This window comes from Schistocerca serialis, chromosome 1 (genome assembly GCF_023864345.2).
Source record: "Schistocerca serialis cubense isolate TAMUIC-IGC-003099 chromosome 1, iqSchSeri2.2, whole genome shotgun sequence".
Lineage (NCBI taxonomy): Eukaryota > Metazoa > Arthropoda > Insecta > Orthoptera > Acrididae > Schistocerca > Schistocerca serialis.
Window position 1 is genome coordinate 375,713,218 of NC_064638.1, and position 21,852 is coordinate 375,735,069.

General features: G+C 38.3%; 1 protein-coding gene across 1 annotated transcript in view; it reads right to left on the reverse strand.

Annotated features, from left to right (window-relative positions):
• LOC126474384 (ankyrin-3-like) overlaps positions 1-21,852 on the reverse strand; it is a 186,811-nt gene that overhangs the window by 101,469 nt on the left and 63,490 nt on the right. Inside the window, exons 16-17 of the mRNA XM_050101887.1 lie at positions 15,555-15,738; positions 3,709-3,810 (exon numbers count right to left, since the gene is read on the reverse strand). Of these exons, the coding sequence (XP_049957844.1) occupies positions 3,709-3,810; positions 15,555-15,738 (286 nt within the window). The remainder of the gene's footprint in view (positions 1-3,708; positions 3,811-15,554; positions 15,739-21,852) is intronic.

The window sequence follows — 21,852 nt, forward strand, 5'->3', positions numbered from 1 at the left end:
ATTTATCTCCTGTGGGCATTTGTGATCAGAATGGAATGGGGTGTAATTGGTTTTGTTGAGATTTATTGCTAGAGAATTTACTGCATACTAGTTCAGAACATCTTCAAGTAATTAGTTGGCCATTAAACTCTTAAGTTCGTGGATGTTTTATTGTCTATTTGAATGCTTGTGTCAATTGCAAACATTGGGAAGTCATTCGTTTTATTGCGGACAGAGGTAGGTCATTGACACATATAGGAAATATCGTGTAACTAAGGACAAAACCTTGTGGGACTTCGTAACATACCATTCCCCAGTTGGTCTCTATCCCTCAAACCTGCATGTTGTTTCCATATATCACTATTCTCTATTTTCTGTCTTGTAGATAGAATTTTAGCTTATCTCCCACTTGCTCTCAGATTCAATAATGGTGCACTTTTTCTGTAAGTATCCTATCATATCATCAATATAGTCAAAATTCTTAGACAACAGGCAACAATACATTCTTATCAAGGCAAACCAAAACATTATTTTTAAATGAAAACCTGACTTCAGTTGCAGAGTACATGTTCAGAATCCAAACTGGTCTTTGCTAATTATGTGAAAGTTGTCAGAGTAACTTACAATCCTTATGGCACACATTCATTTTTCAAAGACTTTAGTCAAAGGGAGATAGGGTAATAATTTATAACATCTATTGCATCGCCTTTTTTGTAGTGGGATTTCACAATAGAATATTTCATCCTGTTGAACAACATACCTTGATTGAAGGAGGTACTGAATATGTGAGCTATAACTTTACTTAACTGATTACAGCAATCTTTTAGCAGCTAGGCTAAAATATTGTCACCATTTGTTGAGATTTGCTTTTTAAAGAAATGATGGATTTCCTTAATTCCTGTACTGTTTTGGGGGTTACACCTATCATCTCTACAGAATTAGGGAAATGTTCTTTCAGTATTTTAATCACCATTTCTAAGGAGCCATTATCACTTACAAATCACCCATTAAAGATTGTTGCCACTGACTCAGTCTCTCTGCATACTTACGTATCTTCAATGTTCAGAACTAGGTTTTGGATCCTACTGCAGCAATTTACACTAGCCTCACTCCTTATGACTTTCCATACTGTTTTGATATTGTTATTAAACTTATTAATTCTGGAGGACAAATACAAACTTTTAGGCTTCTGAATAACTTCACTTAATATTTTACAATACTGTTATAATGACTTAACTGGGAGTGGTTATCGAATTTTTTGATCCAATGTACAGCTCTCACTTTCTTTAGCATGAAGTCTTTACAGAAGTAAAGTGAGTGCCATACTGATAAAATATTCTTTATTTAATGGGAAAAGAAGATGACAGTGGCCACTCTGAATGAAATTTCTTTGAAGTTTACAAATCTCCTCAAGATGACAAGCACATAATCTGTTGGGAGACTGTCTTCCTATATTAATGTCTTCACCTACCAAGGATTTACAATGTTATGAACTTTTCATAATTCTGTGTATTGCTATTGGAAAAAATCTGATTTCATCACAAAATAAATACATCTCACCTCACTATATATTTTTCTGCACGAAACTTTCATTCTACAATGAACTGCACACCATAATGACATTTCACATCATATTAAAATAATATGGTGGGCCTCGCCTAAATGTTTGTCATTCACAGAAAACATTCTATGAAATGATTCATTTGTGGGCCAACTAAAAGCTTCAATTTACCATGATTCTGTTCTACTTGACTTATATTTTGCTCATGAGTGAAATGTAACAGCAAGGGCAAGGTAGTGGATTGAGAGAGAGCTAGTGTGACATATTTTTGGGGTATGTTGCTCAAGAGAATTGCCTTAAAACAAAGGATGGGGGATTAGAGGGCATAACCTCAACAACGCTATTAGAGATATAAAACACAGACCCATGGTAGAAGAATATAATGAAAACTTTACGAACTTCCAGCATGCTGGAGTAACTTGGGTCAGCAACTTCTGTCAATCAATAGAACAAAAAAAGCAGTTCAAGTTGCATACATTTTATTTTTCATTTGATGACTAGTTCTTGGCTGAGACCCACTTTCAAATCAACATAACAAAGTAATCAACATAACAAAGTCAAAAATGGCATTTCTGAAGACATCAAAAAATGTGTAACATACATTCATTTTTTTTCTTTTTACATCTTCAGAAATTCCATTTTCGACTTTGTTATGTTGATTTGAAAATGGGTCTCAGACCAAAACAAGTCACTGAATGAAAAATAAAATATTTGCAACTTGGACCGGTTTTTCGTCCTACTGGATAATGAAAACTGCCAAGTGTCGTGCTTGAGTGAATGCTGCATCCTTCTTTAGTAATAAAAGGTCCTTATGAATTAAGTAAAAGGTGGAGTCACATAACATGACTGTAATCAAAACATAAAATTAGCCACAGTAATGTACCATATCAAGGCACAGCTAACTGAAACCCACATTGCACAGTTCAATATTCAGAAAACAGACCCATGTTCTTGTGACAGGAAACACATCTTCAATAGAACTTATCAAAATAGGAAATCTGCAAGTGATTGAGAGATTTAGAAACACACAAAAAAGAATTTCTTAATTGTTAACACAAGTAATAACAGCATAATTACCTGTTCTTGTACTCTGATCGTGAGTCATTAGATAATGGAACAAATCAAGAAATGTAGTCTGCAAAAGCAGGAAATTATCTCTGATGCACACAAACACAACAGCATCATATATGTGCACAGAAATACTGTTACATGACACAGACTCACCAGACAAAATAGTGTCAAACCTATAAATCATTACACTGTTATATAATCTGTAGAACCATAACTTAGCTTTAATATTGTGCAATAACTTTCTCTATTCAAATGAGACAGATTTTGACTCAGAAAACAAATACACCCAGAAGGAAATAATTCTCATATGAAACACTATGTTTGGAGCGTAAGTGGAGGTTCTCCCAAATACAGCTCTGGTCGAAGTGCTCTATTTCCCGTTACACCAATTACAACAGTGTGGAATGTGACTTTAATATAAACATTTTAAACATGATTTATGCACATGCAGAAGATATTTTTATGGCTTTAAGTTTAATAATTAGAAGTAACTAGAGACAATGTCTGGCTAAACAACTATTTGATAATGCTGTGAAATGAGCAATAAATAGAAGACAAGTTAAAAGTTTTCTGCTGCTCATCCTTTGCATCAGATAATTTGTAATATATACTATGGTTAAGTGATGACACATCATAGATTAAGTATATTTTCTTATTTCACGGAATCCGTTTTGCTAAGGATGCCCACTCAAAATAAACCATTTATTGCTTGTTATGAACAGAACTTTTAAAGCTTTATTTGATTAAAAAATGATTAATTTGGGAACTACATTGCCCTAAAATGATGTTTGCAGTGCCAGCATCTACACAACCCAGCAATATCTGACTACAAGCAACAAGCAAGCTATGAAAATGATTATACCTCTAACCACAAGCCATTATGTAAAAGATAACTACACAGTCTACAAATATGTTTGAGGATAATCACAAGCAGAAAGTGGATAATTAAACAATAGTAATCAGTACATACCAACAGCAAAACTACATGGTTTCTACAGACATAAGTTTTTTATCCATAACCATCTACTAAAATACTGAAAATTCTCTAAAAATATATATTTACATAGTGTAAAAAGATGGAAGACAATTACACTTACGTGTATACTGCATTTGACCTTGGTAGTAAGGCAAGTAGACATGTTGGGCATGGGTAGGTTTTCCGTAAACATTCATCGCCATATCCAACACTTCGTCACCACCTGCGAGTTTGGGATAAAGAAGACAGAAAGACCCGCAGTCAACTACCATGCCCGGGATGTAAATAGGGATCCCAATCTGAATAAATCAACTCTTAGGTGTACAAAAAGAACTAAAGTTGGCATGTGTCAACATATTTCAAAACATATGTTATCTGAATGCACTAAGAGTTAATTCATTCTTGTGGCTTCTGAACACAGCAACAATATAAAAGAATAAGGTACATGATTAGACAGTTACTTCTGTAGAACAAAAAAGCATACTCAGAATAGTTAGTACTGAATGTATAAAACAGAAATTCAGAAGCACTTGTGTTAGACCACAATAGGAGCAGTTAAATTCAAACCAAGTTTAGTTAAGGGAAAGAAGTCACTGTCATGTTTTGATCTGTTACTATTAATGAGAAGTTATGCAGAAGCTCAAAAAAGAAACATCAGAAGAAAGGTAACAATCTTTAGTATTTTATGACATACAGAATGCAACCTTCCATGAAGTTTACTCTTTCTATGAAATGTTATAAATATCAACAGGGAGCTGTGCATCATAATTCAATAGTGGCCAATGTTAAAATCTTACAATTTTACAGTTAGATCAATCTACATTCCAATGCACACCAACACATTCCATGGCATGCAGCAAACAGTTAAGATTTCATCAAGGCGAATGGTAAACAAGTGTTAGGAAATACATAAAGAATAAAGGAATCATAAAAATTTATAAGAAGGAATACATAATGCTCACATATATGTTAACTTCAAAATGACGAACACAATGCAGTTAACAGAACTGACTACTTCCTCGCCTCTTAGCTTCCAAGCTGAATAGCTCTTCCTTGGAAGCAAGTTGGCTGACTAATTCACCTTTTATGGTAATGGTCTGCTTTCAACCATAATAATACTGGCATTTTTCTATTGCTTTATATAAATAATCAGCCTTTCCTTAATGTCTTTTGGATCCAATTTAGACTGAAGATTAAGTTCAAAAATTAATTACAAGCCACCTAACTTTCTAAAAATTGATAAAGATTACTTTTATTGCTACCATTCTGCCCACTTGGGAAACATGCCAGTACTATAACTCCGATCAAATTTCAGAACTTGTATCCCTGAAAATTATGAAATAATAATTCTGCCAATCATTACCAGTTAAAGAAGAGAATAAAGTAAAGAACTAATCAAGACTTACGTAAAACTGTCTGTTAGAACCATACAGCTTTTAGTCCTATTGGATCATTTTGCAATATGACCCATAGATAGGTCCTGGATTTTCATTGCCAACTGCAGGAGCCACTCCCCAACTTTTTTTCATGATGCTAGGTTTGTACCAGAAATTGTTGCACCCATCGCATATAAAACTATATTAGTAAAAACTAAGACTTAAAAATCCCTTAGTACCTAATATGTTAGCATTTAGATTACTATTCAATCAATGCTCATAACAAGCCTGACCTGCCACTTCAAATTTAAAAACAGCATTGCTGTTCTTTCAGACACAGATACCATCTTCATGTAATTAAGGCTAACTGGCCATTGACCTCCTTCTTCTATGCTGTATGCACACGCATTGCTCGATCTCTCACGGGGCGCAGTAAGATTGTCTGCTGCAGGAAATGAGTGTAATGGGCAGGGGCACTACGAATGTGGTATTTGGACATTAAGTTGGGAATGTGGGTCTCACGGGGAGTGTGCAAGGGATAAATCCCTGCAGTTGCACTATCCTCTGTGCCCTCAGTGGAACAGATGGATAGAGCATCTGCCATGTAAGCAGGAGATCCTGGGTTTGAGTCCAGGTCAGAGCACACATTTTCAACTGTCCCCGTTGATGTATATCGATGCCTGTCGACAGCTTAGGGTCTTGATTTATCATTTCACACAGAAAGGTAGTCATATTGAGGAGCTTTTTCAATGCTAGTTCTGTGCTAACCTAATGTGCATGTAGTAAGTGAATAGTACAAACAGATACGCAATACCCTTTTCCTTCATTTCTAAACACTGTTTCTCACTTTCAGTTTTTATAATATGTTTTAAGCATTTAGATTAGAGATATGTATCTTTTCAAAAATTTTCATTCTATACATTGCAATTTTATTTTATATTGAAACATGAATATCCATGTACCAATGTACTGCATCAAAAGAGCCAGAAAAATATCCTAAATTACTCTGTCTGAGGAGTGAGGAAAGTCAAAATTTATACTCAGATCTGTTCAGTACACTCTAATCAATTATTGTTTCAGTAATGTTGTAAAGATTCTTATATGAACTTTTCACAATTAAGAAAAACATATGAATTTGTCCATCTATTCTTTTTCTTCTTACCATCTATATTCACGGTACTCTCATTATCCTATGGTTTCTTTCCAGAATGGATCTTTTCCTTTGCAGCAGAGTGCGTAATGTTTTTGGATTTCCTGGTAAATTAAAACTGCGCACCAACATGTGACTTGAATACAGAAAACTGCTTTTTTTTCAGGCAATGCTCTCATTGATGTCTTATTTTAACTTTAATGTCCCTACATTACGAATCATTCACTATTTGTGGATTATTTTCTTTTCAAAGTATGTGTGAGTGTTGAATGCAAAATGTCATTTATCAACGTTATATTAACAGATCATCACAATGAAGTTTGCTTTGTACATGTAGAACATCCTAGTTAGCTGCACTTCTCATACAAGTTTTTAGTTTTCATAACAATTCTGTTGGTTGCAAGAGACTCACTATTATAAATTGCCCTTAAAGAGACACAGCAACAACAGGAAGAAAAATAACTGGCATACACATACTTATCCAACTAAGTGAGACACACAGACAAAAAAAAGACATAAATAGACATATTTTTGAGGGAGGAGTATATGCCTCAGACACAGGAAGCTGGAGCAGGTTTATGTAGATAAGTAACTTTATTTCTATCAACGAGAATATGTTAGAAATGTTAGTAGCCTTCAGAAGCAACCACAATCAGCCACAGTGCAGTTAAAATGCTCACTGGCAAAGCAAAAACAGTATCACACTAGTATTCATGTGATAAGATCTGCTAAACGTATATCACTGAATGTCTGATACTAGACCACAATTAAACCATACTCACTATGTCAAGGCTAAAGTATTATGACAAAAAAATTCCCTGATTTGAACTAAGTGGAATGTTACTATTAAAGACCAAAAAAGAAAACATTGTTTTGTATGTTATAATATTTAATTCTTAGGAATTTTTCATTTTCAGTTACAGTAAAATTATTAGTTTATGCACATTTCCAAAATATTTTAAGGTGGTAAATGATGTGGGGTCCCAATGTAATACTTCACATGTCATGTATCCAGCTTGGAAGCACATTCTTTAGTTGTAGTTCATTATCAGTGTAGAGGAGCAGACAAAAATTGAAAAAATAAAATTACTCCTATTATTGATCCTGCTACATTTCACACGTTTTATGGACTAAGGATTATAGCTGTTCAGACATGAGTCTTAATTTTTATTTTCCTGGTTACTGAGCAGAGTAGGGCTCAGGATAGAAGAACAAATTTCAAAAGGAAAAAAAAACTTACAGCTGAAACTGAAATATGCATATGGTAAAAGAAAAATGTTGGATATTCAGAAAACAGCAGACACAATAAAACTGAGGGGAAAATAAATGAATCTTAGATTAGTGGAATTTAGAAATAAGACACAGACAGAACAGAAATGGAAGAGTAGAGAAAAGATAATTACATGAGTGACACAGACAAAATTATTGATACAAAATGCTAACTGCATGACATAGATCAGAAATATCTAGGTAAATCAGGGGTATTACGGTAGAGCAGGTGCACTTCATAATCCTGCTTTTGTTCACATGGAGCTTCTAGTCTGAAATGGAGTACATCACTGTAACTGTTAGCACAGCACCCATCCCTTCCTTTCAGTTAAGAGATTTCATTCTTTTGCCTATATGGACATATGTGTGTTCTATGTAATGTTTGATACATGAATAGAAACCAAAAGTGCTTTGCAATGAATTTCACATTATATAATGTAATGTAAATGGACAGATAAAAAATCTACTCATTACTCCAGCCCGTTTACATTATACACTCCTGGAAATTGAAATAAGAACACCGTGAATTCATTGTCCCAGGAAGGGGAAACTTTATTGACACATTCCTGGGGTCAGATACATCACATGATCACACTGACAGAACCACAGGCACATAGACACAGGCAACAGAGCATGCACAATGTCGGCACTAGTACAGTGTATATCCACCTTTCGCAGCAATGCAGGCTGCTATTTTCCCATGGAGACGATCGTAGAGATGCTGGATGTAGTCCTGTGGAACGGCTTGCCATGCCATTTACACCTGGCGCCTCAGTTGGACCAGCGTTCGTGCTGGACGTGCAGACCGCATGAGACGACGCTTCATCCAGTCCCAAACATGCTCAATGGGGGACAGATCCGGAGATCATGCTGGCCAGGGTAGTTGACTTACACCTTCTAGAGCACGATGGGTGGCACGGGATACATGCGGACGTGCATTGTCCTGTTGGAACAGCAAGTTCCCTTGCCGGTCTAGGAATGGTAGAACGATGGGTTCGATGACGGTTTGGATGTACCGTGCACTATTCAGTGTCCCCTCGACGATCACCAGTGGTGTACGGCCAGTGTAGGAGAACACCCCACACCATGATGCCGGGTGTTGGCCCTGTGTGCCTCGGTCGTATGCAGTCCTGATTGTGGCGCTCACCTGCACGGCGCCAAACACGCATACGACCATCATTGGCACCAAGGCAGAAGCGACTCTCATCGCTGAAGACGACACGTCTCCATTCGTCCCTCCATTCACGCCTGTCGCGACACCACTGGAGGCGGGCTGCACGATGTTGGGGCGTGAGCGGAAGACGGCCTAACGGTGTGCGGGACCGTAGCCCAGCTTCATGGAGACGGTTGCGAATGGTCCTCGCTGATACCCCAGGAGCAACAGTGTCCCTAATTTGCTGGGAAGTGGCGGTGCGGTCCCCTACGGCACTGCGTAGGATCCTACGGTCTTGGCGTGCATCCGTGCGTCGCTGCGTTCCGGTCCCAGGTCGACAGGCACGTGCACCTTCTGCCGACCACTGGCGACAACATCGATGTACTGTGGAGACCTCATGCCCCACGTGTTGAACAATTCGGCGGTACGTCCACCCGGCCTCCCGCATGCCCACTATACGCCCTCGCTCAAAGTCCGTCAACTGCACATACGGTTCACGTCCACGCTGTCGCGGCATGCTACCAGTGTTAAAGACTGCGATGGAGCTCCGTATGCCACGGCAAACTGGCCGACACTGACGGCGGCGGTGCACAAATGCTGCACAGCTAGCGCCATTCGACGGCCAACACCGCGGTTCCTGGTGTGTCCGCTGTGCCGTGCGTGTGATCATTGCTTGTACAGCCCTCTCGCAGTGTCCGGAGCAAGTATGGTGGGTCTGACACACCGGTGTCAATGTGTTCTTTTTTCCATTTCCAGGAGTGTATTATCAATAATTGATTATTTTTGTTGTTATATTATATAATGTGATTCTTGAAAAATTATAAATATTTTAAGAATAACTTCAAGTTAAAAAAGTTATTGTGTTCATTTTAAAAATAATCAACAGCAGATTAAAACTGTGTGCCGGACCGAGACTCGAACTCAGAACCTTTGCCTTTCGCGAGCAAGTGCTCTACCAACTGAGCTACCCAAGCACGACTCACGCCCTGTCCTCACAGCTTTACTTCCACCAGTACCTCGTCTCCTACTTTCCAAACTTCACAGAAGCTCTTCTGCATACTTTGCAGAACTAGCACTCCTGGAAGAAAGGATATTGCGGAGACATGGCTTAGCCACAGCCTGGAAGATGTTTCCAGAATGAGATATTCACTCTGCAGCGGAGTGTGTGCTGATATGAAACTTCCTGGCAGATTAATACTGTGTGCTGGACCAAGACTTGAACTCGGGACCTTAGCCTTTTGCAGGCAAGTGCTCTACCAACTGAGCTACTGAAGCACGGCTCACGCCCCGTCCTCACAGCTTCACTTCTGCCAGTATCTTGTCTTCTACCTTCCAAACTTTACATGTCTCTGCAATATCCTTTCTTCCAGGAGTTCTAGTTCTACAAGTTTCGCAGAAGAGCTTCTGTGAAGTTTGGAAAGGTCCCGAGTTCGAGTCTCAGTCTGGCACACAGTTTTAATCTGTCAAGAAGTTTCATATCAGCGCACACTCTGCTGCAGATTGAATATCTCATTCTGGAATCAAGAGCACACACGTAGGTAATTAAATCTATCTGTGATGAAAAAGTTAGTACCATTCAATAGTTTAATTTGAATTTTTGAATATCCAATAACAACTACTTTACAGCTTTCCCCTCTATACAACAGCAACTGTTTTGACAATATCTTTAGTGCTTTACAAAAGAGAGCACAGTTGCTTATAATGTGAGGAACTAATTTATCATGTGTGTTTACTGACTATTTAGACACTGATTTCATCCACCCTTATGGACTAAAAACTTAATGGGTGATATCCTGTGACTGGTAATCAAAGAATTGACCACTGAAGCTAACACATCAGTCACAAAAATTTAAATTTATATTATGTGCTATGTGATGAGAGAATGATACATGGCTTCACCATAAAGTAAGATACTTTCCAGCCAAAGGAACCTCTTTCAATAATAGTAACAGTCTATAAGACTCCTGATCTCAGGGTAGTGTTTTTTACCTAGTAATAAAAACATCCTGGATCCCAGGTTCAATCCCAGCTGCTGCTTAAATTCTAAATAAAAATCATCGTCAATGGCGACCAAGGACTCCCAGTGTAAAGAGTTACCCTCATTCTACTAACAAAGTCAATGATTGCCAGAGGAGCTGACAGAGTTTCAGGTCATCCTCTTGACCTTGTGGCTGGAAACTACTGCTACAAAATGAAAGAATCAGCAACAGTTAATGGCATGATGATGCAGAAGGCAATGGAAACAATTGGATTAAAGACAAATGGTGTGTATTGATAGGACATGTGGCCTGAAACTGAGAAGTGTCAGGATGATCTCTCCTAATGTCAAAAGATTCCAGGTTAGCCCCCATTCAGATATCTGGGAGGGTACTGCCACTGGGGATGTATCAATGAGAAAAAGAGTCAATAACCAACAAAATGGTAACATATTACAAGTCAGAGTATGGAATGTCGCAAGTCACTGGACTCACATTCGGTAGGACTACGGTTCAATCCCGCATCCGGCCACCTTGATTTAGGTTTTCCGTGATTTCCCTAAATCGCTCCAGGCAAATGCCAGGATGGTTCCTTTGAAAGGGCACGGCCGACTTCCTTCCCCGTCCTTCCCTTATCCGATGAGACCGATGACCTCGCTGTCTGGTCTCCTCCCCCCCCCCCCCCCCCAAAAAAAGGGTCACAAGTCTGAATGTGATAGGGAAGCTAGAAAATCTGAAAAGGGGAATGTAAAGGCTCTGTCTAGATACAAGGGGGGTCAATGAATGGAAAGAAGACAAGGATTTCAGGACAGAGGAATAAAGCGTAATACCACCAGCAGCAGAAAGGGGTACAATGGGAATAGGATTCACAAGAGGAGGAGGTACACTTGGAATAGGCCAGGAGATATAGAAAGATTCCAGATGAATTACTCATTGGGCATACAGAGATCGTAAGATATACCCAGGAGCAAATATAGGCTGGATCGCTATTTAGTGATGATGACGAGTAGAATGGAGTTTAAGAGATTCATCTGGAAGAATCAATGTGTAAAGAAGTGGGATACTGAAGGACTGACAAATGAGATGTTTTATAACAATATACAGTTACACCACAGCAGGTAGTTCAGTTGATGAGGAATGGGCATCTCTAAAAAGGGCAATGACCAGAGTTGAACACATGAACTAAATACAAGGAAAGTAACTGTGAAGAAACCTTAGGTAATTGAAGAAATACATCAACTAATCAATGAAAGGGGAAATACAAAAATATTCAGAAATATAAGTCACTTAGGAATGAAATAAAAAGGAATTTCAGCAAAGCTAACGTGAAATGACTGCAGGAAAAATGTTCAGAAATTAACCTTTGGTGAAATTAAAAGTAAGGGTGTAAAATTAACAATGCAACTCCACTGGTAAGTGTCAAGGAGAGAGAGGTCAGATGGAAAGAGTGCACTGAAGGCTTCTTTAAGTGGGAGGTCTTGCTTGATGACTTGATTAAGGTGGAAATGGGAGTCGATATGAAAGACATAGGGTATCTACTATTTGAGTTAGAATTTAATAGAACTGTGAAAGACTTACTGTCAAATAAGGTGGAAGGGTGAGATAACACTTCTTGAAAATATATAAAATTTAAAGTGGCAACCAACCAACTATTCAGGGAGACATACCATCAACTTTCAAAAAAATATCATCCACACAATACAGAATATACAAGGGCAGATAAGTGGAAGAACTCTCACACAATCAGCTTAACGGCTCATGCTTTTCAATTTATTGACAATAATAATACACAGAATAATGGAAAAGAAAAGTGACGATCTGTTAGACGACAATCAGTTTGACTTTTGGGAAGGTAAAGGCACCAGAGAGGAAGTTTGAAGTTGCGACTAATAATGGACGAAAGAAAAAAATCAAGACATGTTCACAGGGCTCGTCAACTAGAAAAAAGTGTTTGACAATGTAAAATGGCGGAAGATGTTCGAAATTCTGAGAAAAATAAAAGTACACTGTGTGGAGAAACAGATAATATACAATTTATATAAGAACCAAGAGGGAACAATAACAACTGAAGATCAAGAATTAAGTGCAAAGATGGAAAAGGGTGTAACACAGGAATGCAGTCTTTTGCCAGTACTGTTCAAACTGACTACTGAAGAAACAATGATGGAAATAAAAGACATGTCAAGAGTGGGATTAAAATTCAGGGTGAAAGAATGTTAATGATAAAATTCACTGATGAAATTGTTATCATCAGAGCAAGATGAATAACCTCAGTGAAGAAGAATTACAGGACAGTCTAATGAGCCAATCATCGTATGGACTGCTCAAAAACTGTAAAAGATGAAGAGTTAAGTGTTTAAGATGCGATGCTACAGAAAGAAGTTGAAAATTAGGTGAACCGATGAAATGAGGAATTAGAAGTTCTTCGCAGAATTGGCAAAGAAAGTGACATATGTAAAATACAGACAAGAAGTACAGGATAATAGGCCACATATATTGAGACACCAAGGAATAATTTTCATAGTACCAGAGGGAGCTCTTGGGGGTAAAAACTGTAAGGGAAGACAAGACATTGGAAAACATTAAGCAAATAATTAAGGATGTAAGGTGCAAGTGCTAATCTGAGATGAAGAGGTTGGCACAAGAGAGGAATTCATGGCAGGCTGCATTGAGCCTTTCAGGAAACTAATACACGCCCTCAAATCCCCCCTGCATCTTCCCCCCACCCCCTCCCCCCTCCAAAAAAAAGTGTAATAAAAAGACTCTAGATATGATTTCAATATAATTAATTGACAATGGACAATAAGTAAAGCTGACTAATTGTCTCTCACAGTGGTATGTGGGTTTTCATTGCACTACTGCTGTGAGTTCTTGATTCGTCATATGAGAGAATAACATCTCCAGTGAAGAGCATGAATGCAATTTATTGGCAAACAGCAATTATCCACAAACAAAATTTAAAGCATTGTGCTCCAACACCTGTGTGAAAGTGTTTCAACTGCTGATGATAAAAAGACTAAAAACCATGTCAATGTTCGTGTACTTTTCTACATGAATATGTAAGGAAACTGCAGAGTATGCTTGTCATGGGACTACGCTCTATTAATTGAACAATGGTTTCTTCTTCATTCATATTTAATTCAACTGAACACACAGAAGAAACATGCATTCTGTGAGTTGTATAACTGTCATTCATAATTTTATGAAAACATATGAGTATATTCTAGAATTTGAGAAGTTATTCTGGACCAGATGACAAGTACCTACAGATACTGAGGACGTTCTCATTGCAGTGTATAATTATTCAGATTTTAGTATTGGGTTGCCTCATAAGTTCGTTCATTTTTCTCAAACCTTCCATCTACAGCACCTGCAAACCCTGCACCCACAGTGCCCACCAGGGTAACACAGTTGCCTAACCGTCACTATCACATAGAGATTGACAACCTGCCACACTGCTGGATATGTCAGTTTGTGTTGGATGGAACAGCATGAACATGCGTCTACAAGCTATGGAAAGTACGAAGAAACATTTCCGACATGTTATGCAGTTTTACTATTGTAAGGGGAAAATCACCCCACAATGCCAGCAGATTTGTGCTGTATACAGAATGATACAGTAACGTCTGGAGCATGTCAAAAGTGGTTTAGGCAATTTCGAGCTGAGAATTTTGCCTAACAGACAAACCTTAATCTGGACAACCTACAGTTACAAACGAGGAATGGCTTAATGACATGATAGTCAACAATTCACAAATGACAATGCAGGTGTTTACATTGGAGCTTAATGTCGCTCATGCTGGTTTACATAAATATTCATGACATATTGATTCCTCATGAACAGAGTGAAATAAATTCAATTCAGTGTCTGTCCATCTATGGTTCCTTATTGAGATGCAATCAGAATGCTGCTTTTCTGGAAAGGCTGATAACTGGAGATGAGAAGTGGATTGTGTACACAAGAACACCCGGAAGAGGAAATCATGGTGCACGATAGCCACCAATATCGGTTCCTAAACCATGGCTGCATCCGAGGAAGGTGCTGCTATGCACCTAGTGGGATTGCAAATGCATCCTATATTACAAACTTCTTCCGAATGAGACTATCACTTCCAAGACATACTGTTTGCAGTTGGATCGTCTCAAGGTGACTAGATTTGGGACATGATGTATTTCATCACGGCAACACCAGACTATATATTTCTATAGTGACCCATAAAAAGCTGTGCTCTTTTGAGTGGGATGTGTTACCCTGACTGCTGTATTTGGCAGACATTGCCCTTCTGACTTGTATCTATTCCATTCCCTGCAGAATTTCCTGAAAGGCATGCACCCCACCTCCTTGGAGGACTGCAGATTGAACGTCACAGAGTTCATCGACCTGAAAACCCCAACATTTTGGAAGAATGTCATTTATAAGCTTCCTGAGAAATGGCAATATATTGTCGACAATAATGGTGCATACTTTAGGAAAAAAATAGTTTACAAAACCAGTCCACCTTATTTAGTTATATTGTGATCGACTTTGTGTATGATATGTGTAAGCAGGCAGGCCAGCAATCATTCTGTTGTAGCTGTGCTGCAGGGAGATATGTTCCCAGGCATTCTTTGTGATTACATTGTAAAGAAAAGTGAATGAACTTACGAGAAAACGAAATACTTGGCTGAAAGCTCTAAATAAACTATTGTTAACTCTTATTAGATATTTTCCCATTCAGTTTTCATAATCCTTCCTCAAATTTCTCTCTCTCCACAAACTACCTCTTGGTGTCAATTTCAGTCTCCTTCAACAACTAACCACTGCTGCAATTCACCTTTGAAACCACTGTCAACGGCTGTGAACTTCTGCTTTCTTTTTCCACTATTTCCTCTAACACATCTGAAGAAACAGCTTTTCCTTTTGTCATTTACAACAAGAATCAGGTAGCAATTATAGATCAATTTTACTTAAAAGTATATCAAACTTCTTTTCAACCAATATACATACTATTTCTGACTCCAACAGTCAATCATGTAAAAGAGAAATATTGTTCAACAACTTACCACCTTCATCTTCAGAATCAGACATGAATGTTTCTTGCATAGACTCTGGTGCTACGACCTTGTACTTTTCTTCGATTGTAGTAGTGGTGGTGGTGGTTACTGTTGTTTCAGTCACAACTTTCAGTGTCTCAACAACACTGATATAGCCCAGTTTCTGTGCAATTGACAAAGCAGTTTGTCCTTGCTGGAATACAATAAAAGAATTATTGTTTCCATTATTTCAATGTATCAGGCCTACTACAAGGACATTCAAAAATGCTATTAGTATGTGTCTGTTGTGTGCATAATTTACCGGGTGCAGTTACATGCTTGTGTGTGAAAGAAATGCATAGATAAATGGGGGAAGAGAGAGAGAGAGACTGAAACGTAAACTCATCTTTTGTGACCCTTTTCAACCGTTTGTATTTTTAATGGCAAACCCTCACACTAGCAGACTGCCAGGTGGTTATAATTAAACTGATTGTGTTCCAAGTGCCGCAGTGCAGGCTGTATACATCACAGGACCGTTGATCAGTGCACTCATGGAATATGGAAAAAATAACAACAGTTCTACATTCTGCCACCAAGTGAAAATATGACACTGTAAGCAGCAGTTGATTGTTTTGACATCAGTAAGCTGTTGGTCGCTTGGTGAGGCATGGTGATTACATTTCTGAAGTGACTTTTGGTGTAAAGGGTAATGAAGGTTGACATTTTCTGTATGAAATGGAATGGCTATTGAGAAGAAAGATAGTGCACTGCCGGTGAAGCTGTTGTATCAGAATGACAGTGCACTGCTGGTGAAGCTGTTGTGTTAGAATGACAGCAATATCATTCTGCATTTTGAGAATATCGCCAGCAGAAACAGATGCAACGAGGCCCCATGTCAATAACTGGGCTACAGAATGTGATCAAGAAAATTGAAAAAACGCACGAATTATGTGGTGCAGCAAGGAGAGGGAGGCAAACCATTTCCATGGTATTTGTTGATGAAATTGCTGTAGCTATAGCCACCCACGCAGTACATGCCTAAAAATTATGCAAGTGCTCATGCTGCATCACAGGAATTTTCTCTCCACTGGTCAAAAGATTAAAAGATTTTGCCATGCATTTTACATTCATATTCAGAATTTGCACCAAATGAAGCCCCAAGATAGGCTACAACACCAAGACTTTGCCGTTTGGTTTTGGCGAGCATGGAAATGGATAACATGTGCCCAGGGAATATTCTTTGGACAGAAGGTGCACATTTTACTCTCCACAGTGCCACAAATGGTCAGAACTGTCACATATGGGGCCCTACTCCACCACACGTTGTGAAGGAACATTCACTGCACTCATCTTGTGTGACTGTGTAGTGTGGTTTCACAAGCTTCTTCATTCTCTGTCCATTTTTCTTCAAGGAGATGACATCTTGTGCACCTGTTAGTTGTACACTGACATCTGCATGTTATAAGCACCTCCTTAAGTAACATGTGATTCCAGCTTTGCGAGAACACAACTGCATTCACACCATTTTCATGCAAGATGGGGCAACAACATATGTCACTTGCCAGGTGAAAGATTTGTTTCGAGAAACCTTTGGTAACAACTGCTTCACCTCTAGGAAATTTCAAGATGTGTTGCCTTACAGACTAAGTCCTTGTAACTTCTGGCTGTGGTATATCTAAAAGAGAATGTCTATCATGAAGTATCCTAAAGGATGGCATATGATGACAGATCGCTCTGATTACACTGGATATACTGCAAGCAACTGCTGACAATGCCATGTTACAGATGCAGCACATTGCTGAGTCAGGAAGCCATATGAACACTTATTGTAACTTATCATCATATCCTAATAAATCTGCCAGAACCACCATTCTCATTTATTTAACCATTCCTCACCTTTCCCTGCATCCAGAACACATTCTGACTGCTTACAGAGCTATGGTTTCACCTGGTAGCAGAAAATAGAACTACTATTTTTTTCAGGATACTTTGTGAGCGCACCGAATAATGAACATACTTTCGAAGTTTCAGCATGTGTGATGTATAAAGCCCCACTTCAGCACTCAGAACACCATCAGTTTAACACTTAGATCTGGTATTTTCCCATGCTTAATTTAATTCTTTTGCTCTTGTTTATTTACTTTAATTTGAGGTGCTCTGTTTCTTGTGTCTTCTTCCAGCATGCTTTCATTGACATACAGGAGCCTATACAATACAGTACGACAATTACTTTTGTCAATTTTTGTGTTATTTTTTTACAATTTCATGTTATTTTTTGATAGGGGAGGGCAGTCACAGATCATTACAGCAGCCTCCTTGCCAAGTTTAACTTGCCGTCACTCCCCCTTTTATTGTGGCACAGATGCTTATCATCACAAGAATGATAACAATATACTAAACAAAACAGTTAATAAAATTATAATATTCTAAAACATACTTTCTATAGCCAAGATTGCATAAATTATTCTTCATTTTCAATGAGCAGTTTCAACAGCAAAAAGAAACCACGAGTAACACTGTTGTGGGCAGAGCTTGTGTAGTACACATTTCTGCCACTAAGCGTGTCTAGCGCAACTCACTGCCAAGTCAGTGCTGCCTGTGTCGCTGACCTGTTTTTGCTGGCGCTGTTATATTGTTGTTTTGTTCTTTTATGTTAGCAAGTTTAAGTGAACAACATGCAGCAGTGAAATTTTGTTTTCTACTTGGTAAAAATGTTGCTGAAACTGTTTTAATATTGAAAACAGCTTACTGAGATGACACTATCGGAAAAAACTCAAGTGTATGAGTGGTTACTTGATTTAAAACATGTCAATTAATGACAAATCTCATTCTGGACATCCATCAACTGCCCAATTAAAATAAAATATTGAAAAAAATTGAGAGATTGTGCTCACAGACCATCGACAGACAACTGATCAACTGTCAGAGATTAGAAGGTTATCTTGGAGCTTGGTCAGCGAATTTTAATGGAAGATTTGGTGATGAAAAGAGTTGCTCCCAGGTTTGTTCCTCGGGCTGATAATCAAAAGGAATATTGAGTTGAAACAAGTCATGCTTTGAGACAACCGCTTTAAACTGATACACATTTTCTGTCAAAGATCATGAGTCCTGGTGCTATGGTTACAACCCAGAAACGAAGCAAAAGTCAAGCCCATGGAAGATGTCATCAGCATCCCATCCAAAAAAAATGTCGTCAAGACAAATCAAACATCCAAACAATGGTGATTTGCTTTTTTGATACCAAGGGCATAGCTCATTCAGAGTTTGTTCCCCAGGTCAAACAGTTAATCAAACCTTTATTTGGAAGTTTTAAGAAGATTGCGCAACAGTGTTCATAAAAAAAAATCTGATTCGTGGCAGATAGGAAACTGGTTCTTCCACCACGACAATGCACCTGCACATGCAGCCATCTCTGTTAGACCATTTTTGGCTAAAAATGGCATGGTTCCACTGCCCCACACACCTTACTCGCCTGACCTTGCTCTGTGAAACTTTTTCTTATTTCCACACATGAAAAGGGACACGAAAGGACACCGATTTGACAATGTCGAAGAATTCAACAAAAAAAATGAGGGAGGAATTGTCAGCCATTTCTAAAGATGACTGCAAAACATGTTTCGAACAGTGGAAGCACTGGTGGGTCAAATGTATTAGGTGTAATGGAGGGTATTTTGAAGGGGATAAGGTTGTTTTGTAAACAATTTTAAAATATATAGCTTAAATTTTTTTGTATCCCCTCATAACTGTCATCTTCTGGTACTAAAAAATTTTTTGTTACAATGTGTATTAGAACCTTATGCCATGTTGTTATAATGATGGATAAAATGTAGCACATTATTCAGATGTTTGTCAGAAATGAAACATTTACAATTAAATAGCACCTTCTGCACATGGCCATGTCCAAATACATGTCACTCACAGATGACTGGTAAGTCTTAAAAACCACCATTCCCAATAAAATTCAAATTTGTACATTTATTTATGTTTGCATAACATGTTCCATACATTGATGATCGACCTTAGAAGAAGTATATGGGCAAATAAAGAAGAATTCATGAGATCTTGGCAATAGAAAATTTTTTACCAAGTAATACAGATCACTACTCCTTAATTTCTCAACATGAGACAATTCAATCAAAATTATAATAATTTGTTTGCATCACAACTTACATAAAATTGCAGTTCACTTATTAAAGTCATTATAAAAGCAATGGTCCAAAACATTGAGAAGTAAAGATGTCATATCATTAATTCAAGAACTATAATAGTAGCAATATGTACTGACTTTTACTGTACCAAAATTTACATTATATAAAGCAACAGACGTATTCACTATTTTCAGTATTTCACTTAGCACGAAAAGTGTGAGCACGGGTCAGCACATTTTGGCCATGTGGGTGGTAAGTGAGGACGCTATACCTTTCAGTCATTTCGACATTCAGGAAGTGAGTGTCTTGTAATGTGAGATGACAATCCCTTGCCCACAAGATCAAAATGAAGTTGCATGATAGCTGAATAAAATGAGCACTGAAAAAAATAAGATCAATGCTGGCAGATGCAGAATGGAGCAAACAGTTTTTGGCTGATGCTCTTACACTGACTCATTTGCAAAATCAATCTCCAACAAAAGCTGTTCAAAATGTTACTCCCGAAGAAGTAGAAACTGGTCATCAAATAAACCTGGGTCACTTACGAATCTTTGGATGTCAAGCATTTGTACACGTTTCTAAAGAGAAACGAACACAGTTAGAAGATAGGTACAAAGAACTTACTCCCACTGAATATTGTGAAGGTTTTAAAGCATACCATCTAACTGACACATATTTATCAAATACAAAGATCTATGATACAGAGTTCACCAAAAATTCAAAATAAAAAGTGTGTGAAAGACATCACGACATCACAAATACCAATAAACTTACAATTAACAAATATATCAATTTTGTTCCTTCATATTTTGTAGATAATAAGACTGAAAATAAGGGTACCGGCAGTGCTCAACCAGCAGCAGTAACAAACATTATTGAAAAAGCAACAGTACCAATACAACTTACATAAATTGCAATGCAGTTCGTTTTGAGTTGGCACAAAGTGACACTGAGCAGGCAGTGACTAGCAATGTCAATAGGGACACCAGTCAAAAATCACAGTGATGTGGTGCCAGATATTAAAAAATCATCACATCATAGAAAACAAAATAATCCCAAATATTTTAACAATGATACCACTGTTTCCCTAGAGTTGAAGAACCAAATTTGTGTAAGGAAGAGTTGTGGCAACTGTGAAAAATGGAAGCAAGCCTTAAATGATGAATACACACAGAAGAGCCAAAGAAACTGGTACACCTGTCTAATATCATGTAGAGCCCCTGTGAGTACAAAGAAGTGGCACAACATGATGTGGCATAGACTCAACTAATGTCTGAAGTAGTGCTGGAGGGAATTGACACTATTGAATCCTGCGGCACTGTCCATAAATCCGTAAGAGCATTAGGGGGGAGGAGATCTCTTCTGAACCATACGCTTCAAGGCATCCCAGATACGCTCAACAATGTTCTGCTTACATACGTGTCACCTGTCAGAGTCGTATCTAGACGTATCAGGGGTTCCATATCTCTCAAACTGTACATGCCTCACACCATTATAGAGCCTCCACCAGCTTGAACAGTCTCCTGCTGACATGCAGGGTCCATGGATTCATGAGGTTGTCTCGATACGCATACACTTCCATCCCCTTGATACTATTTGAAACAAGACTCATCCGACCAGGCAACATGTTTCCAGTCATCAACATTCCAATGTCGGTGTTCACATGTTCAGGCGAGGCATAAAGCTTTGTGTCATGCAGTCACCAAGGGTACACGAGTGGGCCTTGGTCTCCTATAGCCCATATTGATGATGTTTCATTTAATGGTTCACATGCTGACACTTGTTGATGAACCAGCATTGAAATCTGCAGCAATTTGCAGAAGGGTTACATTTCTGTCACACTGGACGATTCTCTTCAGTTGTTGTTGGTCCCGTTCTTGCAGGAACTTTTTCCAGCCGCAGTGACATCAAAGATTTGATGTTTTACTGGATTCTTGATATTCACAGTACACTCATGAAATGGTTGTATGGGAAAATCCCCACTTCATCGCTATCTTGGATGTGCTGTATCCCATCGTTCGTGCACCAAGTATAACACCCCATTCAAACTCACTTAAGTCTTGATAACCTGCCATTGTAGCAGCAGTAACCAATCTAACAACTGTGCCAGACACTTGTCGTCTTATATAGGCGTTACCAACCACAATGCCATATTCTGCCTGCTTACATATCTCTGTATT